This window comes from Thamnophis elegans, chromosome 2 (assembly GCF_009769535.1).
Source record: "Thamnophis elegans isolate rThaEle1 chromosome 2, rThaEle1.pri, whole genome shotgun sequence".
In the NCBI taxonomy this organism is placed as follows: Eukaryota; Metazoa; Chordata; class Lepidosauria; order Squamata; family Colubridae; genus Thamnophis; species Thamnophis elegans.
This window is the reverse complement of record NC_045542.1, coordinates 4,065,682-4,092,137: the sequence shown is the minus strand read 5'-3', so window position 1 is coordinate 4,092,137 and position 26,456 is coordinate 4,065,682. Positions and strand designations below refer to the sequence as shown.

Below are 26,456 nucleotides of genomic sequence, written 5' to 3'. Positions count from 1 at the left end.
AATGAAAACTGAAACCTAAATCTCAAATTTACACTAACTGAATTTCCTGTTACGAGGTTTAGAATAAAATGGGTTTCAGATAGGAAAAGCCCCATTATTAACTACTTAAAAGAACAACGGAGGGGGGATTAGGAAAGTAACTAAGGAACCACATTCAGCAAAATTATATTTACCTAGCATACAAAACTTTAAAAATAGCAAAGAAAACAAAACATCGTTCCACTCAGCAGCGGGACATCATCCACCGGGATTCACATGAAGCTATCCAAGTTCTGTTCCGGTTGCCTGGTTAATAGATCTTTAGTCTTGAATTTGTTTTCTGTGCTTTTCATTGTAGCTCTGAAACACTTTGATTTCAATTCCAAAATGGTGCTTCAGGTATTCCTGGGCATATCGATGATACAAATGCAGTATCTGTCTTCAATTTTCTAAAGCAGCCATGCTTTTCTTTGTATCTTTCTCCCTTTTGATAACATACAAGTGCTTTAAAGTTGTATGTTTTGGATAAGGTGTTACATTCTCCTTCCCATGAACTCAGAAGTACTTTTTTGGAATTACATGGAAAAATACACCTTCTACTCAATTCATGAGGCAGTCTTTCTGCTTGAATCTATCCTATTCTGTCTGATCTCAGATCACAGAATGGAACAGACAGAAAAAAAATAAGCAGTGCAAATTCTTTATATATACTCTAAAAACACTTCATGCAATCAAATTCTGCAACTACCATTTTACTGTCCATCAATTGTAGGTAAAAAAAAGATCTTATTTTTCATACTAAAAGGACTGTAATCATGCTGTTCATTCGGTTATATTTCCTTAGAGACTATTTGATTTTTTTAAGTGGCCAACACATGTTGATTTTTCCCACAGTTAACAGTATTGCTGAGATGATAAAACTATGTACTTGTTTTTGGTCTAATTAACAGTGAGATGGAAACTTGACAGGACTAACTAGATAAAGCAGTGTTTCTCAACCATGGCAACTTGAAGATGTCAGGACTTCAACTCCCAGAATTCCCCAGCCAGCATTCGCTGGCTGGGGAATTCTGGGAGTTGAAGTCCTGACATCTTCAAGTTGCCATGGTTGAGAAACACTGAGATAAAGCAACTAAGAGCAGGCAGGGAAAGGGAAAGACAGAATTGGAAGCCAGATGTGAAGATAAGCAACACAAAAAGCCAGTGAAAGTCAAAACGCAGTTTCTTTGGTGCATAGCATACAGGACATCTACATACTGTATATGTTTCACAAAACCTGAAAAATCTGAATATCTGATCACTCACCTCAGGTGAAGAGTGGACTTGTTGCACACCATGTACAGTCAAAGCTATTGACCCTCCTTTGCTAGTTTGTGGTGTATTCTGTACCACGAGCCGCTGAAACAATTGGCATAAAAAAGGCCTGATTATCTTTAGAAGAACTACGATAGGTTGAGCAAATCATTCAGAAGCAAGAGGTAAGGGAAGAAGAAAGAGGTAAGGAGAGGTGGGTGGAAGGGAGAGAAAGAGAAGGAGAGGAGGGAGGAAGAGAGAGAAAGAGAAGGAGAGAGGGCAGGAAGGAGAGGAAAGAGGGTAGGAGTAGGGGAGAGGTAAGGGAAGGAAGAAGGGGAAGGAGAGGAGGAAGGAAGGAAGTAGAGAAGGAAGGGAGGGAGAAAAGAAAAGAAAGGGAAAATAAGGTGGTGTTACAACAGGCGCTAGGTATGGTAAACAAAGCAACCCAAACTGTATATTATAACCTTTTAAATGGAATAACAATAGTATAAGAATGGCAAAGAAAAAGAATAACCATGTGAATGTACACCTAGAATTGTATGTAAGAGAATAAATGACAGTAAGAATATAAAGCACAATATAGGTAAACAATATTATAAATAGCTAAGTATAAATAAATATAGAATAGCACATAAAAATGGATAACGAATAAGGGGACCATGAATGAAAGGTAGAAACGTATAGAAGGGAAAACACCAACTGCAAAGAAACCGATTCGGAACTGCCGTATGATATACGATGGAACTTCTTGTTCCTATGTTGTTTTAAGTCATGTGTCTGTTTCTGTTGATGTGTTTATGTGTTTGAAATAAAAATTTATATTAAAAAAAAAAAAGAAGAAGAAGAAGCAAGACCAACTGGTAAGTTGCTACGTTCGCTGGGCCAAGCTACCTAATCACATACATTCAGTAGGTTAATCAAATACACTAATCAATATGCATTTTGTAGACTGGGAAAAGGGTTTTAATACTTAGGGATCATCACGAAGCAATTCATGACATTTCTTGCAATAAACATACCAGCTTGAGCTAGTACTGTAATGCAGCTACACCTCATACCCGAAATAGAATGATTAAATACAGCACATTTTTACAGCAATGTATGAAGCATTTGAATATTGTCCAGCAGGCAGGTTGCTGGTCAAAAGAGAAAGCTTCAACACATTTCCAACTGTTTGTGGTAGCATCAGTGAAAGAAATGAGACTCACTTGTGGGGGAACTTGCACACTTGTAAGCTGCAGAGGAGATACTGTTCCAGGTTTTGTTTGTACACTGGCTTGAACCAGCAACCTCTGCAAATAAGAGAACAGGATTAAAAAAAGACAGGATTAAAGAAAGCCTTAATCGCTTTCACCATTTTTCTTACTCAGAAATTTGTAAGTTTATTATATAGTAAAGCCAACATAGTTACTTCTCAACTTATGACCACAACTAAGCTCAAAACTTATGTTGCTTAGTTGAAACAGTTGTTAAGTGAGTCTGTCCCATTTTATGACCTTTCTTGCCACAGTTGTTAAATTAGTAACACGGTTGTTAAGTGAATCTGGCTTCTCCATTGATTTTGCTTGTCAGCAGGTTGCAAAAGGTAAATAGCAATAGCAATAGCAGTTAGACTTATATACCGCTTCATAGTGCTTTTACAGCCCTCTCTAAGCGGTTTACAGAGTCAGCATATTGCCCCCAACAACAATCCGGGTCCTCATTTTACCCACCTCAGAAGGATGGAAGGCTGAGTCAACCCTGAGCCTAGTGGGATTTGAACAGCCGAACTGCTGAACTGCAGTCAGCTGAAGTAGCCTGCAGTGCTGCATTTAACCACTGCGCCACCTCGGCTCTAAATAACATGGCCCGGGGACTCTGCAACCATCGTAAATATGAACCAGTTGCCAAGCATCCGAATTTCAATCATATGAAATGCCGCAATGGTCCTAAGTGTGAAAAATGATCATGAGTCACTTTTTTCAGTGCTGTTGTAACTTTGAACAATCACTAAACGAATGGTTGTAAGTTGAGGACTACCTGTAAAATATTAGTATTTGTTATGTCATGGTACTGAGGCAAGCTGAGTGAAAACCCATTGTTCTCAGTAGCACAAGCACAAGCATTTCAGAAAAAGAATGCCACTTTCAATTTGAGATCATAATTCCCTTGACACCTATATTACAATTAAGAACAAAATACAAAAAACACTTAAGCAGAGGTCCGAGGTGCAGAAGGAGGAATTCATAATAAATCGGATTAGACAGTTTAGTACAGGCAGAATCTCTTTCAAGGGCCATTTGGAATCTACCTTGCTATAATGCATGTAGTAAAGAGGTTCTTTTTCTCAGCGTCCACATCATCTGCACTGAACAGAGTAACCATGTTTTCTATTTCCAACACTTTGCCGAACAAGATGTGGATAGAGGAAAAGCTGGAACTGACGGGAGGCTCCCTGTGAGCAATCTTCAACATTCTTTGCAGACAAAGTCATGGAGTTATTTTGATTTAGACTTGAATTTGGGGGCAAATCATCTGAAGCTAACCTTGACAGTTTCATATAGGTCTTTTTCAGCTTGATGATGTGGAATGAATGTGCAGATAGCTACCGGGGGGGGGGGGGCACCATGTTTGTGCTTCATCCTTGCCCCACCCAGTAGAATCATGGTCAGATTGGGATTGGTTCCATGGCTAAGAGGTTATTAATGCTTCTTTAAGCATAGTACATGTCCTATCATCTTACATGGACTTTTGTAAGATCTTTGGTGAAAAAAGGCCTTCCTTGATCCAGAAGGTCTCATTAATTAGAAACTAGATTCATTCTAAGGCAAAATGTTTGAGAAACCAGTAGCCGTGTGTGTGTGTGTGTGTGTGTGTGTGTGTGTGTGTAGACCAGGGGTAGTCAACCTTTTTATACCTACCGCTCACTTTTGTATCTCTGTTAGTAGTAAAATTTTCTAACCGCCCACCGGTTCCACAATAATGGTGATTTATAAAGTAGGGAAGTAACTTTACTTTATAACATTTAGAAAGCAGAGTTACAGCAAACCCCTACCGCTCACCATGAAAGCTGGAACCCCCACTAGTGGGCGGTAAGGACCAGAGTGACTATCACTGGTGTAGACAGACAGAAAGACACACACACACAAACACACTTCAAATATATATTTTAATTGGAATTTTGTTCAAATATGTATTGAACTATTCTGGTCATTTTAGCTTAAGATCTATGTCAGAAGATGATGCAGCCAGGTGCAAATGTGAAATGGGTGCTAAGCAACCAAACTGATTACATGATGGGGCGGGGAATGTTGTGATGATTGGAATTACTTTATAGGATATAAAGGGCCCTCTCCAAGGCCATTGTAACCTTGGCCCTCCATTAACGAATGGTTAAGTCAAGGACTACCTGTGTGCTATTTTGCCATCTACGTGTAAATTGCTAGGGAGATTATCTGAAGTTCTGTACTGTCCTTGGTAAGCTTTTGACACCCAGCTCTATTTTTCCTTATTTTTCTGATTCCAAAGAATGAAACAGTACATTCGTGTGTTATTTACTTGTGATATTCCATAGGATGGAGAGAGAACAATTAAAATGGAGAACAATAGGTGTCTTTCCAATAGCTGCCCCTACCTTGTGTAATACCCTCCCCGCCAATAGCAATAGCAGTTAGACTTATATACCGCTTCATAGAGCTTTCAGCCCTCTCTAAGCGATTTACAGAGTCAGCATATCGCCCCCAACAATCCGGGGTCCTCATTTTACCCACCTCGGAAGGATGGAAGGCTGAGTCAACCTTGAGCCGGTGAGATTTGAACAGCCGAACTGCAGAACTGCAGTCAGCTGAAGTAGCCTGCAGTGCTGCATTTAACCACTGCGCCACCTCGGCTCTAGGACCTCCCAACCTCTATGTCAGCCTCTGCTTTGCTGCTGCTTCGGCTGCCATTGAAACGGGGAGGGAGGGCATGGTATTTGGGAGGGGTTACTAATTTTGCTGGAGGAAGATTCTGGAGTTCTGCTGCCTGTCGGACTACGCATGCGGAGGAGGTTCCCGCCAAGGCTAACGGCACCGACATTCCATCTTGGTGATGCCTTTCGAAGTTATCTCACACCTGACACTTAGGAGAATTATGATTGGACTGCAACTGGGATGCCAAGGGGTGGGGAATGGGTTATTTTATATATCAATCGCTTTCGCGCCTAAATAATCAGTCCTCGCTTTGCTACGCTTCTAATAATTTATAATTAGTAAAAGTACACTTGATTTCTACCTATGGAGTCTCGTGGTCTTCTTTCCTAATTACTCAATGAAGAAGTGCTGACACTCTAGGACTTGGACCTCCCAAGTCTTTTAGCATTCCAGAAGGCCATTAAGATTTGACTCTTTAGCCGAGCACTGGAGTACAGTAATGGCAGTCCCATAGATGAATCTTGGGGCATCCCAAGGAATGACCGAGGCGCTTGGGGGTGGGGGTTGGTTTTTTTACTTTATGTTTTTGTTATTTATTGGTTTTTATGGTTTGTAGTTTTATTGTTCTGAAGCACCCAGAGTTGTGCTGCAAATTGGGCAGCCATACATATATTTTTTAAAATAAATAAATAACATAGAATCGCTGTTGGTAGGGAAAAACCTGGACACTGGAATTGAAATGAGGCTTCTTCCAGTTGGAGTTGTACAGCAATAGAAGGAGCGTGATCACCAATTATAGTTAAGGGGGGGGGGGCAAATATGACCCTTCCTCCATAGGCTGCCTTTAGCAACAGTTATCTGCCTTGGTTACAACTTGTCTTGCTTGAGAAATACAATGAGCTGTATGCAAGCTAGTACAATTACTACAGAATACAATAGGTAAGTTATTGTCAGTGAAAAGCATACATCAGTGTTTCTTAACCTTGGTAACTTGAAGATGTCCGGACTTCAACTCCCAGAATTCCCCAGCCAGCGAATGCTGGCTGGGGAATTCTGGGAGTTGAAGTCCGGACATCTTCAAGTTGCCAAGGTTGAGAAACACTGGCATAGATATTATATGATACTCGCACTAGCTACTAGTTGCATTCCAACACAATCCAATACATTGATATTGACTTTTAAAGCCATTTTAATGGATTGGCGGTGTAACTATTTACATATCTCTCTCCAACAATAAACCTGCCTGGCTACTTAGATTAGCAGGAGAGATCTTACTGATCTTTTGAAGATTTTCTTGTCAGTAAAAGGCTGACAGTTCTCCTGTATGACACCCAAGACATGGACCATACTCCCTAGAAAAATACTTTTGGCTGTCACTCCCTCAGCGGGTCAGGATTTCAATTGTTATTTCAGTGATTAATTCTCATGTCAACTGTATTATTGTTACCGTAGCTCATATTTTGTATTTTTATCATCTTAAACCACCTTGATTATTAAGGAAACAAAAAGCTATGAGAGAAACAAACAAACCATCTCCTATTCTTAGCTTCTTTGTTTGTTTATTGGATTTACATGCCGCCCTTCTCCCAAAGGACTCAGGGCGGCGTACAACATTTAAAAAGACACAGTTTTTTAAAAAAATTACATAAAGTATCCAAAAAACAAACCCAATTAAGATTAACAATAACATTTACAATTCAATTAAAATTAACAATAATCAATCATTTATTTTATTCTGTTCAGGCCAGGCTGGCTTGCTGGAAAAGCCAACTTTTTAGGGCGCGCCGGAAGGACCGGAGGTCGGGGATTATACGAAGCTCCGGGGGCAGCTCATTCCAGAGGGAAGGCGCTCCCACAGAGAAGGCTCTCCCCCTGGGGGTGGCTAGCCGACACTGTCTGGCCGACGGCACACTGAGGAGGCCGACTCTGTGGGATCGCACTGGACGGTGGGAGGCTACTGGTGGCGGTAGGTGGTCTCGCAGGTATCCTGGGCCTAAGCCATGGAGCGCTTTAAAGGTCATAATTAGTACCTTGAATCGCACCCGGAAGACAACCGGCAACCAGTGCAGGCCGCCTAAAAGGGGCGCAACATGGGAGCACCGTGGTGCCCCCATGATAACCCGCGCAGCCGCATTCTGGACCAATTGAAGCCTCCGGGTGCTACTTTGGAGACCAGCTTTCCCAATATGCCTTTTGTTTTTACTCATTACATCTCATGTTCTTTTACTGTTTATGAATTGTATGTGGAAACCTGAGCCAGACTTCCTCTGATTGCTTTAGTGCAGTGTTTCTCAACCTTGGCAACTTGAAGATGTCCGGACTTCAACTCCCAGAATTCCCCAGCCAGCATTCGCTGGCTGGGGAATTCTGGGAGTTGAAGTCCGGACATCTTCAAGTTGCCAAGGTTGAGAAACACTGCTTTAGTGCATCTATGTCACGTTAGTAGCAAGACTCTCAGTTGAGCCACGTACCTGCTGAGTGCCCTGGACCTGCTGAACGACCTGAGTCGGCACTCCTGACTGCGTAGCTGTGGATCCTGGACTGGACTCTGAAACTGTGTCGCTGGGCCTCATGGAGCCTTCTATTGAAAGGCAGAAACATATATATATATATAAATATTAGACTAGCTTCCCCAAGAAAATCCCAATTTTGCAATTACACCTCAAAAATAAAAATAAAAATGGAAGAGCAGAAAACTGAACTCATTCTCTGAAGTGAAGGAATAACCAGCAATTTTAGTATTCATTCAACACTTAGCAGCATGTGACCAACAATTGTCCCTCCAATTACCTCTCTGAAAAGTTAATATAGCACCTTTTCCTATTCTAGGAGCTACAAGATATCAAGTTATTGCCTCATTATATATTTTTTTACTCTAACAAGGGAGCCAGGGTCTTTTTCCCAGGCTGAACTCTTGCTAACATGGGTCTAGGACGACTCGCTGCTTGAACTTGAAATAGGATGTGCCGTAGGACAAGGACGCTAATATCAAAGGAATGGTGGTATAGAACCATTAAAGGAAGGAAGCAGAAGGACAGAAAAATGAAATACGAATGATGAAAAATTAAAATTAAATTGAACTATTTAATTGCCCCATCGCAATTGTCCCACCACAAGTTGGCCATGGCAAGCTATCTTGCAGCAAGTTGGCCATGGCCAGCTGGTGTCATTTATTTATTTATTAGACTTATATACCGCTTCGTAGGGCTTTCAGCCCTCTCTAAGTGGTTTACACAGTCAGCATATCACCCCCACAGTCTGGGTCCTCATTTCACCCACCTCGGAAGGATGGAAGGCTGAGTCAACCTTTGAGCCGGTGAGATTTGAACCGCTGAACTGCAGATCACAGTCAGCTAAAGTGGCCTGCAGTACTGCACCCTAACCACTGCGCCACCTCGGCTCTATTATGAGTCATGAGTTGGCAGCAGCGAGTTGGTTGCGCAGAGTTGTCCCATTCCATGCTGACACTACTCTTCTTTAGAAGCAGCACTGCTGCGGGAAATTGAGTTACTTGTAAAGGCAAGAGTGACTCTTCTTTTGAAGGAGAACAAGAAGAGAGTGAACTCATATCACTTGGGAAGGCTTTAATTTGGATTAGGCGTGGTCTTCGAAATGGCTTACTTCAACTCATCACAGGAACTGAGTACATTTAGTTTTAATGAAAAGAAGGACTAGGGGAGACAGGAGAGCATCTTCCAATATCTCAGGGGCTGCCACAAAGAAGAGGGAGTCAAGCTACTCTCCAAAGCACCTGAGGGTAGAACAAGAAGCAATGGGTGGAAACTAATCAAGGAGAAGCAATTTAGAACTGAGGAGAAATTTCCTGACAGTGAGAACAATTAATCGGTGGAACAGAAGTTGCCTCCAGAAGTTATGAATGCCCCAATACTGGAAGTCTTTAAGAAGATGCTGGATAGCCATTTGTCTGGAACAGTATAGGATTTCCTACCTAGGCAGGGGGTTGGACTAGAAGACCTCCAAAGTCCCTTCCAACTCTGCTATTGCATTATTGTATTAACGCTATAATTTTATAACTACATATGTAGAGTATGAACTACTGTTTATCCAGAGTTTTGGGACTAAATATTAATATTTTATTTTATGAAGTTATATATTTATTTGTATCCCACATTTATTATTTCTGTAAATAATTCAAGACGGTGAACATATCCAACACATCTTCCTCCGCCTATTTTTCACCCAGGTGGCTTTCATTGACAGTTCATATTGACAATTAAATTACACAGAGCAGCCAGCTCCTAAAATGAGAACAAATCGTATTATTCAAATGTAACAATTAATTTTCTTCACAAGAATAAAGTAATGTCTAAGAATGTGTTCAGACTACGATTGTCTTAGGCTACAAATGCACAGTTCTTATTGGGAAAAGTCTACATGAGATTTCTCCAGCATGTTTTTGCTGGAAGCTGTTATAATTCCCAGCACTCTCTGTAATGGTAATAAAGCAATCCATATATATTTACCCAAAAATGAAGATAACTTCCCCCACTACATCCTTCATCACATAGTCTGATATTTAAAAGTTGTGCAATATTTGTAGTGATAAAGCAAATGCCTCTCCTCTCTTTATTTTAGGAGCTCCTTCAAAGTTTTATTGTATATTTTATTTATTAGAGCTAAATAAAAAGAACCAGTCTAAAAGGGCTCTAGGCAATATATAGGATCCCATTAGATAAAAATGCCAAATCCAATCTGAACATCTGGCTGACTGTAAAAAAAAAAACTATGATCAATCATGATTAATAGGGAAAAAAATACAGGCTACTGTTCCACAAACAATTAATCTTCAAAGCCTCCTCCCCCCCCCCCAACCCCAAAAGTCAGGATTTCACAAGCCTCTGGAAGTCACAGGAGTGGGATCATCAACATCCTTCATTAGTCTATATCATGGGAGGGAAGATGCCCTTCAACTCTGCCCCAGAATGGAGGAGACTTTCAGCAGGCACTCTCTGGCCATCTGGACTGGGTGGGCAGAACCTATCTGGGAAAGCTGGATCTCCTAGACATCTCTTTGATTGAATACAATTTAAGTAAGCCATTTAGTGCAACAATGCTAATAGTAACAACCCAAGCCTTGCGTAATTACTCTTACACCAGCAAAGTTCCATATATATATATTTATTTATCTTCATTTTTTGTGATTTCTATTTATTTGCCAGATGTTTCCTTTCCATATCCATCCCTGGAAGCATGTGTTTTTCTAAAGGCAAGCAGGAATACAGCTGTCTCTGGTACTTCTCTCTATGCCTCTGCAATTACATCAGGATGTTGAGTTTCCAGCATTCATCTACCCTCAATGATGTTACTGTCATTTAAAAAAAAATGTTTTCTATTTTCTGAAGATGCTACCTTTCGTTTCCTTCCGGATTTTGAGATATAATCCAAAGCAGTGCATACATTTCTTTTCCAAAAGCCAGGCTAGAGCATATGGTTCAAAGAACTACTATGACAATCAAGTTTCTAGGCTGAGAGCAGACTCTTCTGCTTCTATGCTGCAAGTCTGTTGGCCGCAATGGGCTTGCAAGAGAGCAAAGACAGCAGGTAATTTGTAAAGGATCTATCTCTGATACAGGCCAAGAGGTACTAAGCAGAAATCCCTTCAGAAGTACTTACGATCAAAAGGCATTGCATAAAGGCAATCATAATACATGGTGAAGCTCCTGAAAGGTTTCAGCTCTAACTGCTCTTTTCCTTGAAAATAAAACGGGCAAGCCTTTTATAAACTGGAACCTTGGCCAAGTAATCCCCATTTGTTCCTACTAAAGCTTCCAGGCAGATTGATTTCGAATAAACATTCGCATCAAGAGTAGGTACGTTCTCTGTTCTTCTCAGGATTGGGTGGCGGATGCCGGCTGTTCACCCGATTGTAATCGCAAAGGAGCAGTTCACATTTCATGGGTGTCTCATTTGACATGATCAACAGGAGGGGAGAAAGGGCAGAGGAAGTCAGACTGGGCCATCTGCACTGGGCTTCTGGACGTATTTGTTGTTCTTACAAAATGCAATTTATTATGTAGGATTTCAAGACTGTTCCCTTGAAGTTCTCTTGCAATGTGAAGAATGATCAGCGTAATCAATATTATCGGGCAAATGGATGACTTGAGGATTGTTGAACTTCTCGGGGCCAGACCAATTCTCTTCAATTCATTAAAAGAATTAACAACTAGGGCAGAAATTCTCACAATGTCATAATGACCCTCCCTGATATGAAAGCTAGATAGAAAATTAAACTTACTTGAAAAATAATCAAACACGTTACTTGGAAATAAGAGTTATTGTTTTAAGATATGAAAGCAAATAGATGGAAACAGAGTCAGAAACGTTACAAACGTTAAAAACAATAAATCTATGTTTATATATGAGTTTGTTTCTTTTTATGCATTAATTTCTCAGAAGCATCAACTTAGCACATCACTTTTAGACATCAATGCTTTTGTAATATAACAGTCATTGAAATTCCTACCTTGCCAATTCAACATCATTTATTATAAGGCAACTGTGTGAAAGGCAATCACGGCAACATAATCTACTTGAACCTGAGCCAAAACTGTGCTTGCAGAGATGCGTTAAGTTCAATTCCACCGAAAGAAAGGGAAACTGAGAGTGTGGGTATTTAACTTTAGAATGAGCCAGAAAAGAATGTGATCATTACCACAAAGGCCATTTTCTTGGCCTGTCTGAGTGTATTATGTTACAAGGGCAAAATAGCAAAAATAGACCAATTAAATACATTTTGTACACACTGATTTTAAAAAATATATCAATAACCATTTAATAAAACATATGAACACCTCAGTTGGCTTACCTATGGTGTCTTTTAAAATTGTACTTATAATTAATATCTTTCATTTTTTGCAGCGCAGCTGAAAATCAGCTGCTGCTTCTACTTGCTGGGTGGAAAATCAGTGTAATTCAAAATCATCTGTATCTCAATATGAACAAGAGGTATCACCTTTACTGTTTCTGATTTTTGCCAAGGCACGTATGAAAATAGAATTCAGCATACATTGAAAACAAACTGTTAAACTGAAGGAAGGCTGATTTATAAAAACGGAATAAATTCCAGTAAACTAAATCTGTATACTACCAAAACTCTTGTCGTCATTAACTGGGTGAAATAGTGCATCATAGGGCAGCAATTTTTGAACAAAATACCACCAAATGGGATAACTTACAGAATCTTCCAAAATCTGTAGCAATGACTCTCTATAGCAATGATTCTCTATAGCAGTGTTTCTCAACCTTGGCAACTTGAAGATGTCTGGACTTCAACTCCCAGAATTCCCCACCCAGCGAATGCTTTTTGTTTTGTTTTTTAACTTTCTAGTCCTGTCTGCAGCCCGGGAAGTCTCTGGTGATCTCTCAGTCAAGTATTAAACCCAAGCCAAAACCTGCTCTGGCATCCTTCTCTTCAGTCAGACAGATGTTGAACTCTTAGACTATTTTCAGTTGTTATTAATGTAAGCAGAAGAGTTAAAGCAATCTACTATATTTAATTTCCAACTGGCCTGGAATCTCACCCTTGCAGATCCGTGCAGGGCTGCGATGCAGAGTTCATGTCATATCTTGTAAACTTCGTACGTAGATTAATATTCTTGGGCTATTATTGAAAATATATAGGATCTATCTATCATAAAAATCTGATTAGTGAAAGAAAGGTTCTGCTGCATACCGCACAGGGGGAAGATTCTATTCTCATCATCATACCCAAGTTCTAAATGCAAATCTTCATTGTTGATGCAAGGCCCAGAATGAATTTGCTGAGACTATTCTGTATTTGCTAATTCCCTACTCAAAATTTATTTGTAACTGCAAAATCAACACCAAAAGACGTTTCATGGCCATTCATGATATGCAGGGAAGTGAAAAATATAGTCACTCAACAGAGACATTCCCAGATGTTTCAGTATTTACTAATTCTGTGATAACTGTATAAAATATAGCTACTTCAATGAGAAGTGTATCATTCAAAAGAGATGGGCATTAATCTGTTCACAATAGCTGATAAGAGAATTAGAAAATATATTTAAAGGAAAGTTAAATGCTGGGCCTGGCAATGCTCAATGGGTGCTTCAACTGATTTTTGCAAACCAAATTTAAATCACTTATCTCACCTGAGCTTTTAATCATGAATTTCAGTACTGTATACTTAAAACTGTTTACCCTATATATTTGTACATATATATTTCATTAGAACAATTTTAAAATATAGTAGTAAATTTAAAAGGACTTCATTTGGGATCGATGAGATTAACCAAATTATTATTTGAAATTCACCATACTCTTCTAGTAAAGACAGACGAAGAAGCTATGAAGTGCAAATCATACAAATTAAGGAAAGTTAACTGGTGAAATGTTCAAATTATAAATATATTTAGTTACGTAGATGGGATCTTCAATGATTATAATCTGTGAGGGGAATATTTCACAAATAGATTTCAAGGCAGATTAAGGGATTCTGTTCTTGAAACAAAGGGAAATATTTCCTAAAAGCTGCCTAGGAAGGACATTGCCAGCTACTATTTGTCAGTCTACCCTAACTGGTTGAATCAGAACTATTTGATATTAGGGCTGATTATTCCTTCACTTGATTGTCTTTACCGAAGTGGCACTGATAATGGCTTTCATAAGCTCCCCGACGTGAAGGCTGTAAATCAGTGTTTCTCAACCTTGGCCACTTGAAGATGTCTGGACTTCAACTCCCAGAATTCCCCACCCAGCATCCTCTAAGCCAGTGTTTCTCAACCTTGGCCACTTGAAGATGTCTGGACTTCAACTCCCAGAATTCCCCAGCCAGCATCCTCTAAGCCAGTGTTTCTCAACCTTGGCCACTTGAAGATGTCTGGACTTCAACTCCCAGAATTCCCCAGCCAGCATCCTCTAAGCCAGTGTTTCTCAACCTTGGCCACTTGAAGATGTCTGGACTTCAACTCCCAGAATTCCCCAGCCAGCATCCTCTAAGCCAGTGTTTCTCAACCTTGGCCACTTGAAGATGTCTGGACTTCAACTCCCAGAATTCCCCAGCCAGCATCCTCTAAGCCAGTGTTTCTCAACCTTGGCCACTTGAAGATGTCTGGACTTCAACTCCCAGAATTCCCCAGCCAGCATCCTCTAAGCCAGTGTTTCTCAACCTTGGCCACTTGAAGATGTCTGGACTTCAACTCCCAGAATTCCCCAGCCAGCATTCGCTGGCTGGGGAATTCTGGGAGTTGAAGTCCAGACATCTTCAAGTGGCCAAGGTTGAGAAACACTGCTGTAAATAAAGTGCATTTCATCTCTCCAAATGACAGCTCTCATTTTTTTTTTCCCCCTGGCAATTTCCCCTCTTTCCTTCATCCCTTGAACACTTACCAGAAACAGTCACTACAATGTACTGCTGTGGCGCAGGCGTTGGTGTCTGTTGCCCAGTGGGTGGAGCCTGCGTCTGAGAAGTTGGGATTTCTGCCACATACTGTTTTGGGGTTGACTGCTGCTGGGCGCTTTGCAATTCTGCCACATACTGCTGTTGAGTTGCTGCTGCCACCACCACTGGTGTCGTTGCGTTTGCTGTTGCTGCTGGCTGTTGCTGAGACTGTTGCGGTTGTTGTGATTGTTGCTGGGCTGCCTGTAATTCGGTAACATAAGCCTGTGTTGCCATGCCAACAGTGGGGAAAATGATAATAAATAAGGCTTTTTTTGCTTCCTTTCGTTGAAGAGGAAAAGAAAAACAAATAGAACAAAAAAAAAGAAAAGAAAAATAATTAATCAATTATAAAGCATTTTACAGACAGAAAGAACTCCCTACAGTTCTATTCACTGGGTGACAACTTAATAACTCGCCATGTTTAAAATCCAATTGAAAACAATTATCGAAAAGAATAGCAGCAGGAAAATCAATTGGTGCATGTGAAATATTAGTCTGGAAAATTAACAATCCAGAACGTTAAATATAATCTGCATGACTACTTAAATCATATTTTTCAGAATTCTTTTATGAAACACAAACCTGCTCACAATCATCAGAAATTCAACTTGCTTACAATACCCCCTTACAGCTAGTTAGGATAAGGAATAGAGAACAGAGTATGAACTTTAAGACAGAAAGTATGGTACAACTGGCAAGATTCAGAGTAATTTGTTTACTATTTGTCACATTCTGCTCCCAGTGTTTCTGGTTAAATAAGTGCATAATAATGTGTCTTTGCCAATTTTGTAAACTTCCATAGTATTTTGTATACCTGTTTTTAAAGAAATTCAATAAGCCTCTATGGACGATATAAAGTCTATTTGGTTTTATATGCAGACAAACAACATTAATGATAAATCCCCAAAGTGACTACTGTAATCACAACCTAGTATTAGGGGTAGTCAAATGCTTTAAAATAACCCTTTTTTATTGTTTAAAGCTAAAAGAATAATGGAGAGAAAACTGCAAAGAACCTCAACAGCAATGTTCAGTATATTTTTATGTTATGTAGTTAGACAGTGTAAAGGCCTCAAAAGCTGCTTCATACACGAAGGAGCAATTACGGTAGTCCTTGACTTACAATCACAATTGGGATTTTTAATTTCGTCACTGTGGTTAAGTGAGTCATCACATCAGCATATCCAATTTTATGCAACTGTAGTTAAGTAAATCACCACAGTTGCTAAAGCAGTGTTTCTCAACCTTGGTAACTTGAAGATGTCCGGACTTCAATTCCCAGAATTCCCCAGCCAGGGAATTCTGGGAGTTGAAGTCCGGACATCTTCAAGTTACCAAGGTTGAGAAACACTGTGCTAAAGAATATTTTACAATCTATCTGGAAATTATTATTTTCGCATAAGGCTGTTTTTCTCAGACAGCCAGACAATTATGATTAGTGTATAATCATCCTTTTGAATAACAGAGTTTAACTCTTTGTCAGGAAAATCAGAAGCTGCCTTGCTGAAGCAGGCTGGTAATTGCATTTAGTCCTGCACTATATATTTTTGAATGTATCATTTGAGGTCTCAGAAGGGAAAACCTTTTTTCTGGCACTTTACAAAGACCATAAAAACCTCTTTTAACCAAATAAGCATTATAAATTATTTCAAGTTAAAATGGCCAAAGACTTAAAAATACAATACTAAAGCATAAAAACTATAGGAGGCATCAGATCATGCACAACATGCATCCCAAAGATTCCAACATGCTTGCTCATTCTTTTTTGTGCAAGTCGAACGTGAAAATAACTTGCTCTTTTTAGAACCTTAAGAATTCAGACTTGATCCAAATTGGGATCACATATTTATGTGTTTTACTGACATAAGAGGAATGGTATCTTTATAAATCTGGTTCTTACCCAACAGCTCGTTTCAGAGGTTGTATTGACACAATTGGTTGGGTTGATACATTGCAATGCCCATTAACCATGGTCTATAAATTAAAATGGCCAATTCACACGATGAGCCAAGTCAAAACGAAGTGTAATCGTAGTTTAACATAGCTCAATGTGTGTTGCCATTCTATTGTTATTTTTCACTAGCACATTTGCATAAAGAACTTAACAATTAATTAATGGAATAACTTGCCTCCCCGAGTTACGGTGATCCATTTCTGGAGGTCTTCAAGAAAAGACTGGATAGCCATTCATCAGGATGGAATAAGTTCTCCTGTTCTGGGCAGGAGGATGGACTAGAAGACCTCTGAGGTCCCTTCCAATCCTGTGATTTTATCATTCTAAATCTGCTGCATTGTAATCCAGCACAGAAAGAGCACTACTAATGGCACACTTACTGAATAGAAGGATAGTGTCCCTTTATGGATAAACATTTATCTACATCCCAGGATGTAAACTCTCAAATTAACAACTGAGCTAACAAAGTGCTCTTAATAGTGGAGTAGGGTTCAAAATTTGTTATCTGCACTTGCTAAATATTGAAAAGGAGGTTCAGATAAATATTTCTCATGTCTATCCTTGTATGTTTATCTTTTCCAAAAAAAAAATTAAAATTACTTTATGCAATTATTTAGAGAGAATCCATAAAAATTAAAAAGGAAAAGCCTGTTTATATTGTAAAAGAATGACATTTCCTGGGCATTGTTCATTCTTATCCCAACAGCTGTCTAAAGTGCCACAATTCTGTTTACAGGGTATGCTCTCTTGAATCTGAAAACTTCTCTAAAAGTTAACAGCTGTGTACTGTACATCCAAACCCAACTATTCAATAATACAATTCTGAAATATTTTAAACCTCAATATTAACTCAAGAGCAGTACATTATGCTACCCAGGGAACAGAGTTTAACCAGATTAATGTCGTATCTATGGAGATTCTCAATCATCCAGGTCATGGTTGTCTCAAAAGAGCTGTTCAAAAAGCAACTGGAATTTCTTGGTTTTTTTTCCCCCTTGAAAACATTTCAATTCTCATCCAAGAAGCTTCTTCAGTTCTGGCAGAATGGTGGCGAATGGAAGGATTTATACTCTTTGCAGCCATCTGGTCCTTAGCACTTTGAAGGTTGGTCATTAGCTCTCTCTCACAGTTGTTGAGGCCACTCAATCCCCCCCAGGGTCATCTGAATCAGAGAGCAAATGGGTGTGGAAGCTTCTGGGTATTGCAGCGAGTGGCCTCACCGTCTGAGAGAGCTGCTGACCATCCTTCGGAGGGCTAAGGATCAGATGACTGTAAAAATATACATCCTTCCATTCTCCACCATTCAACCAGAACTGAACAAGTTTCTTGGATGTACAGAAAACGTTGTCAAGGAAGCCCAGCTCCCTTATATGACAGGTGTGTTTAACCATTTTTGGGATGGATCGGTTCCATATAGATCTCCAGAAGTTTACTTCCATCTGATCAACAAAGTAAAGGTAATAATATGGATATAGATAGATTGCACAATGAAGGACTTGCCCGCAGTGCTTCTTCCAGCGAAAATGGAACTTGGGAGAGCCCTCCCCCCCAGCTCCATTTTCGCTGGCAGAGGGCTGCAGGGGGCAGTCACAGTCAAAAATGGGCATTGAGCTGGCCACGCCACCCTGGCCACCCCCCCCCCCAAGGTCAAACACAACCTTGATGCGGCCCTCAATGAAATCGAGTTTCACACCCCTGTATTAGATGGTTCTGAATACTGGATATTTTTAGCTGAAGTAAAAAATTAAACATTGAAAATATTTTAATAATACCTTTTTCTTGAATTGAATGGTTTTCACATGTAGCCAAACTGCATATTCCAGTAAAAATGTTGTATTATTTATATGGCATGTGGTTCTAGCTGCCAATAATTAAACCTGCAATAATAAAGGCCAACATTACAGGTATAATCTGGATTTTCAAAAAGAATCAGAAATTATATTTATTGTTCAAGAAATTCAAAACCACCAACCCCCACAAGCAATTACAAGGTTAGTACTTATTTTCTTTCAGCCTTTCCAAAGCAACCAAAATCCTTCATCTTTCAGTAACTTCTGGATCTTAAACATACAAACATAAAATAGATTCCATAATTATTCCTCCAATGTTCAATGAGATTATCCATGCAATGAACAGCAAAACGTGAAGTTGATTGAAACTTATGAACTTGATACTGGTAATTTCTAAATGGTTATAATGACCTTTTGATACTGCATTAAAGTCTACCTTGTGCTACGCAGCAGGATCAGTTTTAAAACATTTGAATTTTGTGGCCATTTTACAACCTGGGCATATTTGTTTAATGTTTCGAAAAGTACTAAAGTTCTGCCAGCCATTCCTTTAGTTTCTGTTTGCTATCATAAGTTTTTGGTGAAAAGAAATGATGCATTACTTTTAAAGCCCTACATGGTATCGGACCTGGGTACCTGAGAGACCGCCTCCTGCCAATTACCTCCCTACGACCAATTGGATCCCATAGATTAGGCCTCCTCCGGATACCATCCGCTAGCCAATGTCGACTGTCGACCCCCCGGGGGAGGGCCTTCTCTGTGGCTGCTCCGGCCCTCTGGAACGATCTCCCCGTGGAGATTCGGACCCTCACCACCCTTCAGGCTTTCCGCAAAGCCGTCAACACCTGGCTGTTCCGGCAGGCCTAGGGCTGATGAGTTCCCAGCCCCACTTGAATGGTTGCGATTGTTCTGTAGCTTCTTGTATTTTGTTTTTTTGTCTTCGTTTTTTGTATCTCCCCCTTCCCCACTTGTTTGTTAGCTGCCCTGAGTCCCTCGGGAATAGGGCGGCATACAAGTATAATAAACATAACATAACATAACTATAAAGTGAATAAATAGCAGATGCCATAGTTATCTTAACTACTTCTAAGGCAAACTAAGGGAGTCAGTCTGGTATAGGAGTTAGGGCACCAGGCTATAAACTAGAGCAGTGTTTCTCAACCTTGGCAAGTTGAAGATGTCTGGACTTCAACTCCCAGAATTCCCCAGCCAGCGAATGCTGGCTGGGGAATTCTGGGAGTTGAAGTCCAGACATCTTCAACTTGCCAAGGTTGAGAAACACTGAACTAGAGAGACTGAGAGATATAGTCCCACTTTAGGCACAAAATCAGATGGATGACCTGGGGCCAGTCACTCTCAACCCTAGAAAAACCAAGAATCCATTTCTGAAATCTTGCCCCCCAAAATTGTCAGGTAGTCTCCAGAAATCAAAGGCACCTCCCCCAAATGCAAACTGACGTTTAGATCCAATTCAAACTTAACAATCTGTAAGAACATCAGATGTAACACATCATTAGAACATCAAGCAGTATTTGGCATTCAGTATCTCTAGAACGCTCAAAAATATTTCACCTCAGTTTAGTTTCCATTTCCAATTTGTGAAAAGTACCTTAAAATGTGAAGCAATTCAACATTTCCATATAGGAATGTTCCTTAGAACCTAAATGAATGCCTATATCTCTCAGTGAGGAAATTGAACATTAAACTGTAATGTTATCTGGAATAAAATATTAGGAAAATACAGGAAGTCCTCAACTTACAACTGTAACTGAGCTTGAAATTATAGTCATAAATCATGCTGGTTGTTAAGCTGGTCATCACATGACTGACTCAATTTTACGACATGTTTTTGAAGCAGTTGTTAAGCATACCTGGGGGTAAGGCAAACACAATAGTTAAGCGAATGCTGTGGTTATTAAATGAACTCACTGTTCTCAATGGGCGTTTTTTGTCAGAAACCAAAAGTAAGTAGAGACTTCTGACAAAAAGCATAAAACCAAATAATTGTAAACACAAGGCTGTCTGCCAAGTGCCAGCTGCATTTTGGGGGAGATCTGTTGTAACTTTCAATGGTCGCTAAATGACCAGTTATTAAATAAGAACTATCTGTAAGAAGAGAATTCATTCATATTTATGTACTGAGCGGAGTAAAAAATAAATACATAAATGACAAATCTTAATATCCTTATCCATAATCATTTTTATTTGTCTTATACTATCATTACATTTAAGATATTTACCTTATTCTTATCATTACTCTCACCAATTGTGGTGTGTGCTCTTATACCTAGCCACAAGCACAGGACACAAATAATTTTACCTAAAGCATTTTGAAACAGATACCCGTGTGAAACAGCATGGCTTTTCGAAATCAGTTATATTAGTAATCTGAAGTTACATTTAACAGCAATGTTTGCCTTATTTGAGGTTTCAGATATACTGTCAATTCCATTAGCGGGGGTGGAGGGGTAGGGGAGGGGTGTTTACCATTCTAACACCTACAGTACTGATTCACACTAGGATTTCTATTTGTTCTGGCTACCTTATATTTTTTTTCAAAAGTTCCTGATCCTGAGTTTCCCAGAGAATAAAATTGAGAACTTCTGCATAAAATGTGCCTTTATCAGTGAGCAACAGGTTTCTTTTGAGCACATGATGCAAAAAAAACCCCCTCTGATTTCAAAATCTTCAACTACTACTCTTACGACAGTGGTGGGATTCAGCCGGTTCGCACCTATTCGGGAGAACCGGTTGGTAACTTTCTAAGCAGTTCGGGGAACCGGTTGTTGGAAGAAATATTTTGTTTTTTTCCCACTTTACAGGGCTAATCCTGTAAGGAAGGCAGGAAGGAAACATTCTGGTGTTGTTTCTAGCCTCATCTTTATTGCCCTGCTTACAGAAACTGCCTCTCCGGTTAACCCTTGTTACCAGGGGTAGTCAACCTTTTTATATCTGCCGCCCACTTTTGTATCTCTGTTAGTAATAAAATTTTCTAACCGCCCACCGGTTCCACAGTCATGGTGATTTATAAAGTAGGGAAGTAACTTTATAAAATTTATAAAGCAGAGTTAATAGCAAACCCCTACCACCCACCATGAAAGCTGGAATGCCCACTAGTGGGCGGTATGGACCAGGTTGACTACCACTGCCTTATTACCATTGTAACAACTAAGGCGAAGTGCCCATCGACCTGAGTGACATTGACTTGGCCATGCCCACATGATCACATAGCAATAGCAATAGCAGTTAGACTTATATACCGCTTCATAGGGCTTTCAGCCCTCTCTAAGCGGTTTACAGAGTCAGCATATTGCCCCCAACAACAATCCGGGTCCTCATTTTACCCACCTCGGAAGGCTGAGTCAACCTTGAGCCAGTGAGATTTGAACAACCGAACTGCAGAACTGCAGTCAGCTGAAGTAGCCTGCAGTGATGCACTCTAACCACTGTGCCACCTCGGCTCTCTATGACCACCGAGCCCCGCCTACCCAGCTGGTTATTAGGGCAGAGAACTGGTTGGTAGATTATTTGAATCCCACCACTGTCTTACCAGTATCTATTCTAAACATGGTACAGGAATGTTGTTTTATGTCTGGGTACTTGAGAGGCCGCCTGCTGCCAATTACCTCCACCAGACCGATTAGATCCCACAGATTAGGCCTCCTCCGAATTCCATCCGCCGGCCAGTGCCGACTGGCGACTACCCGGAGGAGAGCCTTCTCTGTGGCTGCTCCGACCCTCTGGAACGAACTCCCCGTGGAGATTCGAACCCTCACCACCCTCCAGGCCTTCCGCAAGGCCCTTAATAGCAGTAGACTTATATACCGCTTCATAGGCCTTTCAGGCCTCTCTAAGCGGTTTACAGAGAGTCAGCATATTGCCCCCAACAATCTGGGTCCTCATTTTACCCACCTCGGAAGGATGGAAGGCTGAGTCAACCCTGAGCCAGTGAGATTTGAACCGCTGACCTGCTGATCTAGCAGTAGCCTGCAGTGCTGCATTTAACCACTGCGCCACCTTAAAACCTGGCTGTTCCGACAGGCCTAGGGCTAAAGAACTGTTGCCCCCGTCTCGAATGGTATGGCTGTCGTGCGTTTTAAATTATGCATTGTTGTGTCGTTTTAATTTTTTGTTTGTATCCCCCTTCCCTGGTTTGAATTGTGAGCCGCCCTGAGTCCCCTTCGGGGACCCCTTCAGAGCCAAGGTGGCGCAGTGGTTAAATGCAGCACTGCAGGCTACTGCTAGATCAGCAGTTCAGCGGTTCAAATCTCACCGGCTCAGGGTTGACTCAGCCTTCCATCCTTCCGAGGTGGGTAAAATGAGGACCCAGATTGTTGTTGGGGGCGATATGCTGACTCTCTGTAAACCGCTTAGAGAGGGCTGAAAGGCCTATGAAGCGGTATATAAGTCTAACTGCTATTACTGCTATTGCTATATAAATAAAATAAACATTCAACATTCAACATTCTTGAAAAACCAGTGGTGTACGACGTATTCAGTATTGCCAGTTTCTAGGAGTGGGCACCCATGTCCAAAGCAGACATGGGAGCTTTATTGAGAACCTTCGGGATTGGGCGGCCTATGCATTCAATAAACAAATAAACAAGTAAATAAATAAATAACCATAGGGAGCAGGGACCAAAAATAAAACAAAATAAAACCCCCACCACAACTCACTTTCCCAACGCAACTCCCATTCTTCAAACCATTTATAAAAAAACAGCCAAGTAAGCAGCTCTTACATGGCAGTTGGCCATTATTATTATTATTATTATCCTCTTGTCCAAAAGTGAACTTTCTATCTACCACCTGGCCAAAAAGTCTTTCCAGCTCTTTTATCTTTTTTTAAAAAAATAAAAATAAGATAACACTCTATAATGCAGTGTTTCTCAACCTTGACAACTTGAAGATGTCCGGACTTCAACTCCCAGAATACCCCAGCCAGCGTTCGCTGGCTGGGGTATTCTGGGAGTTGAAGTCCGGACATCTTCAAGTTGCCAAGGTTGAAAAACACTGGTATAATGAACCTATGACTTTCTCCCCCCCCCCCATGGGAATTATTCCAATCAAATAGCCACCTTCTCTACCGACCAGGACTTCTATAAAACCCTTTTATTTATTTATTTTTTTTTAATTAAATCCTCATTAAGAGAATTAATCCTTCGGGTGATTAGCGCTCCTACGCAACTTCGCTAAGGGGAAAAAAAAAAAAGAGCTCATGCCCGTGACGTCATCCCGACTTTGTGACGCCGTTTGAAGTCAACCATTCTCTCCTTTTCCCTTCTCCTGAGCGGTCGCCCGCATCCGCCTCTCTCCGAACGTCATTGGCTGCCCTGAGAGTATCCACCCGCTCCCATTGGCCCTCTCGCCCACCAATCACCGAGGAGAGTCGACGCTCCTCCTCCTTTCAGGGCCTGGGCCCTTTGCCGTCAAGCCCTGTTTTGGTGTGGCCGCGGTAGGGCCCAACACCGGGGAGGAGGGGGGGGGGGAAACACTTCCACTTGTCCGCCTCACTTTTCCCCGACTACTTCGGAGAAAGGGAAAGAGTAATCACAGGCTTCGCCATATTTTTTTTTACGGAAAAAAGGAAGGGGGGAACCGGACTCGAACCCACCTGGACTGTCCCGGCCCCGCGAGGCCTCGTCCCCTGAGGGGGCGGGGGCGGGGACGTCGTCGCGACTATCGTGCTCTCTTCTCGGTTTTGGCGGGAATCGCGCAGAGGCAGGGAAGGGTGGGCGGTTGTTGTTGTTGTTGCCGGGCTTCCTGGTCGCCACGACTACGGTGGCTATGGCGCCCTCCGTGTTCCCTCACCGGGGCAACTGTTGCTACCCACTTCGGTGCGGGGAGGGGGGAAGTGGGTGGTGCCTGAAGCCGATTGGACGGCGGGTAGGATTTTATTGGCTGTTCGGCTGTCAATCATGTCCTGGCGTTTCCTCCTCCTCTGTTGGTTCTAAGCCTCGCCTCCTTCCGGAAACTTTATCCTTCTATTGGCAAAGCTGATAATCCCAACTACGGATTTGATTAGGAGCCTGTCATTCTAGCAAGAGAGGTGTTTCCTGAAGGCATCACGAGCGAATTGGGAGCTGTGGCACTTTCCTACTGGCTCGGTAGCTTTCAATATGCTGGGGAGGGCGTTCTAAATCGCCGTTACGCTCAGAACTGCGCATGCGTGATTCCTTGGCTTCTGGGAAATGCAGTTTATATGCAGCCGAAGGCCTCTTCTGACTGTTTTGAAAGCAAGCGAACGAAGTGTAACGGTCGTAATTAATTGCACTAATTAATGTATCCCTCGAATCGTTACATTGGGCATGATCTGTGGATAAGCACCAAGCACTGTTCTGTTTCTAGCTGGGCGATCAAACTCCTATGCCAGTTTCTCAACCTTGGCAACTTGAAGATGTCTGGACTTCAACTCCCAGAATTCCCCAGCCAGCATTCACTGGCTGGGGAATTCTGGGAGTTGAAGTCCGGACATCTTCAAGTTGCTAAGGTTGAGAAACACTGCTTTAGATAAATAGATAATAGCAGAATTGCCACCTGATAGGATAGACCAGTGTTTCTCAACCTTGGCCACTTGAAGATGTCCGGACTTCAACTCCCAGAATTCCCCAGCCAGTGAATGCTGGCTGGGGAATTCTGGGAGTCGATGTCCAGACATCTTCAAGTGGCCAAGGTTGAGAAACACTGTCCTATGCAAACCCCACCAACAGAACAGGTGCTACAGATGGTCCTCGACTTACGACCACTCTGGAGTCCCAGCACTGATGGTTGCTGAGTGAGAAATCCGTTAAGTGAATTTTGCCCCGTTTTACTGCTTTCCTTGGCCACATTTGTCAACAACCGCTGCGGTTGTTAAATTAGGAAAACGGTTGTTAAGTGAATCTGGTTTATTCCATTGACTTTGCTTGTCAGAAGGTTGCAAAAGGGGGAATTGCATGAACCCCCCCCCCTCCCGGGATGCTGCAACTGTCATAAATGTGAGTTGGTTGCCAAGCATCCGGATATAAATCTCACGATGACCACGGGGATGTTGCAACCGACATAAAAGTGTGAGAAAATGGCCATAAGTCACTTCAATGCCATTGTAACTTTGAGGGGGTTACTAAATGAACTGCACTTTTGGCACTTAACAAAGCAGTGGTTTCTGATTCTAATGATAACTGTTGAGCAGTTATTACCGATGGTGACTGATAATTCTTATTCTCCTTTGATCTTTTGCACCAAATGCAGAAATTTTTAGCAGCCTTATTATTTGCATACACCAATTCAAAACAGCAAACTACATTTTGGCCAACGGGAATCCAGCTTATGTGATTAATTCAGGAAACTGGGCTGAATCGATCTTAGTTCTGGATGTTCTTAGTTCTAATCAAGTATGGATAATTGTGATGCAGATGTTTTGCATCTGGTGGCCAATAGATGGCAGCAAAGGGCCATTTATTAACCTTTTGCTGAGGTTTAGCAATAGCAGTTAGATTTATATACCGCTTCACAGGGCTTTCAGCCCTCTCTAAGCGGTTTACAGAGTCAGCATATCGCCCCCCCCCCCCCCCCCCCAGTCTGGGTCCTCATTTCACCCACCTCGGAAAGATGGAAGGCTGAGTCAACCTTGAGCCAGTGAGATTTGAACCAAACTGCAGATAGCAGTCAGCTGAAGTGGCCTTGCAGTACTGCACCCCTAACCACTGCGCCACCTCGGCATTTCCCAATGCTGTTAAAATTAAGGGTATTGTGAGTTATCTGGAGGCCTGTTGTCTTTCCTTGCCGCCCTTTGAATTTCAGGCATTATAACTCTCGCTTGGGGCTGACCAGCCAAAGAATAAGTGAAAGGGTGTAAATTGTAAATCATCACAATTGACAAGAACTGTAGAATAACATACAACATAGAATGGCAAGAGTTGGAAGAGATCTCAGAGGTCATCTACTCCAACCCGTGGCTTGAGCACGAGACCCGATATCAGTTCAGACAAATGGTTGTCCAGTCTTTTTTTTTTTTTTTAAACCTTCAGGGATGAAGCACACACCATTTCTGAAGGCAATCTATTCCATTGGTTAATTGCTCTCACCATTAAGAAATGTCTCCTTAGTTCGAGATTGCTTCTCTCCTTAGTTAGTTTTCAACCATT

The 26,456-nt window shown here is 41.3% G+C and overlaps 1 protein-coding gene across 1 annotated transcript in view; it reads right to left on the bottom strand.

Moving 5' to 3' along the window:
• Positions 1-24,164, bottom strand: part of RFX1 (regulatory factor X1) — a 56,602-nt gene extending 32,438 nt beyond the window's left edge. Inside the window, exons 1-7 of the mRNA XM_032209479.1 lie at positions 23,945-24,164; positions 20,091-20,201; positions 18,313-18,417; positions 14,535-14,865; positions 7,634-7,743; positions 2,481-2,564; positions 1,285-1,377 (exon numbers count right to left, since the gene is read on the bottom strand). Of these exons, the coding sequence (XP_032065370.1) occupies positions 1,285-1,377; positions 2,481-2,564; positions 7,634-7,743; positions 14,535-14,820 (573 nt within the window). The 5' untranslated portion in view covers positions 14,821-14,865; positions 18,313-18,417; positions 20,091-20,201; positions 23,945-24,164. The remainder of the gene's footprint in view (positions 1-1,284; positions 1,378-2,480; positions 2,565-7,633; positions 7,744-14,534; positions 14,866-18,312; positions 18,418-20,090; positions 20,202-23,944) is intronic.
• Positions 24,165-26,456: the final 2,292 nt, after the last annotated feature.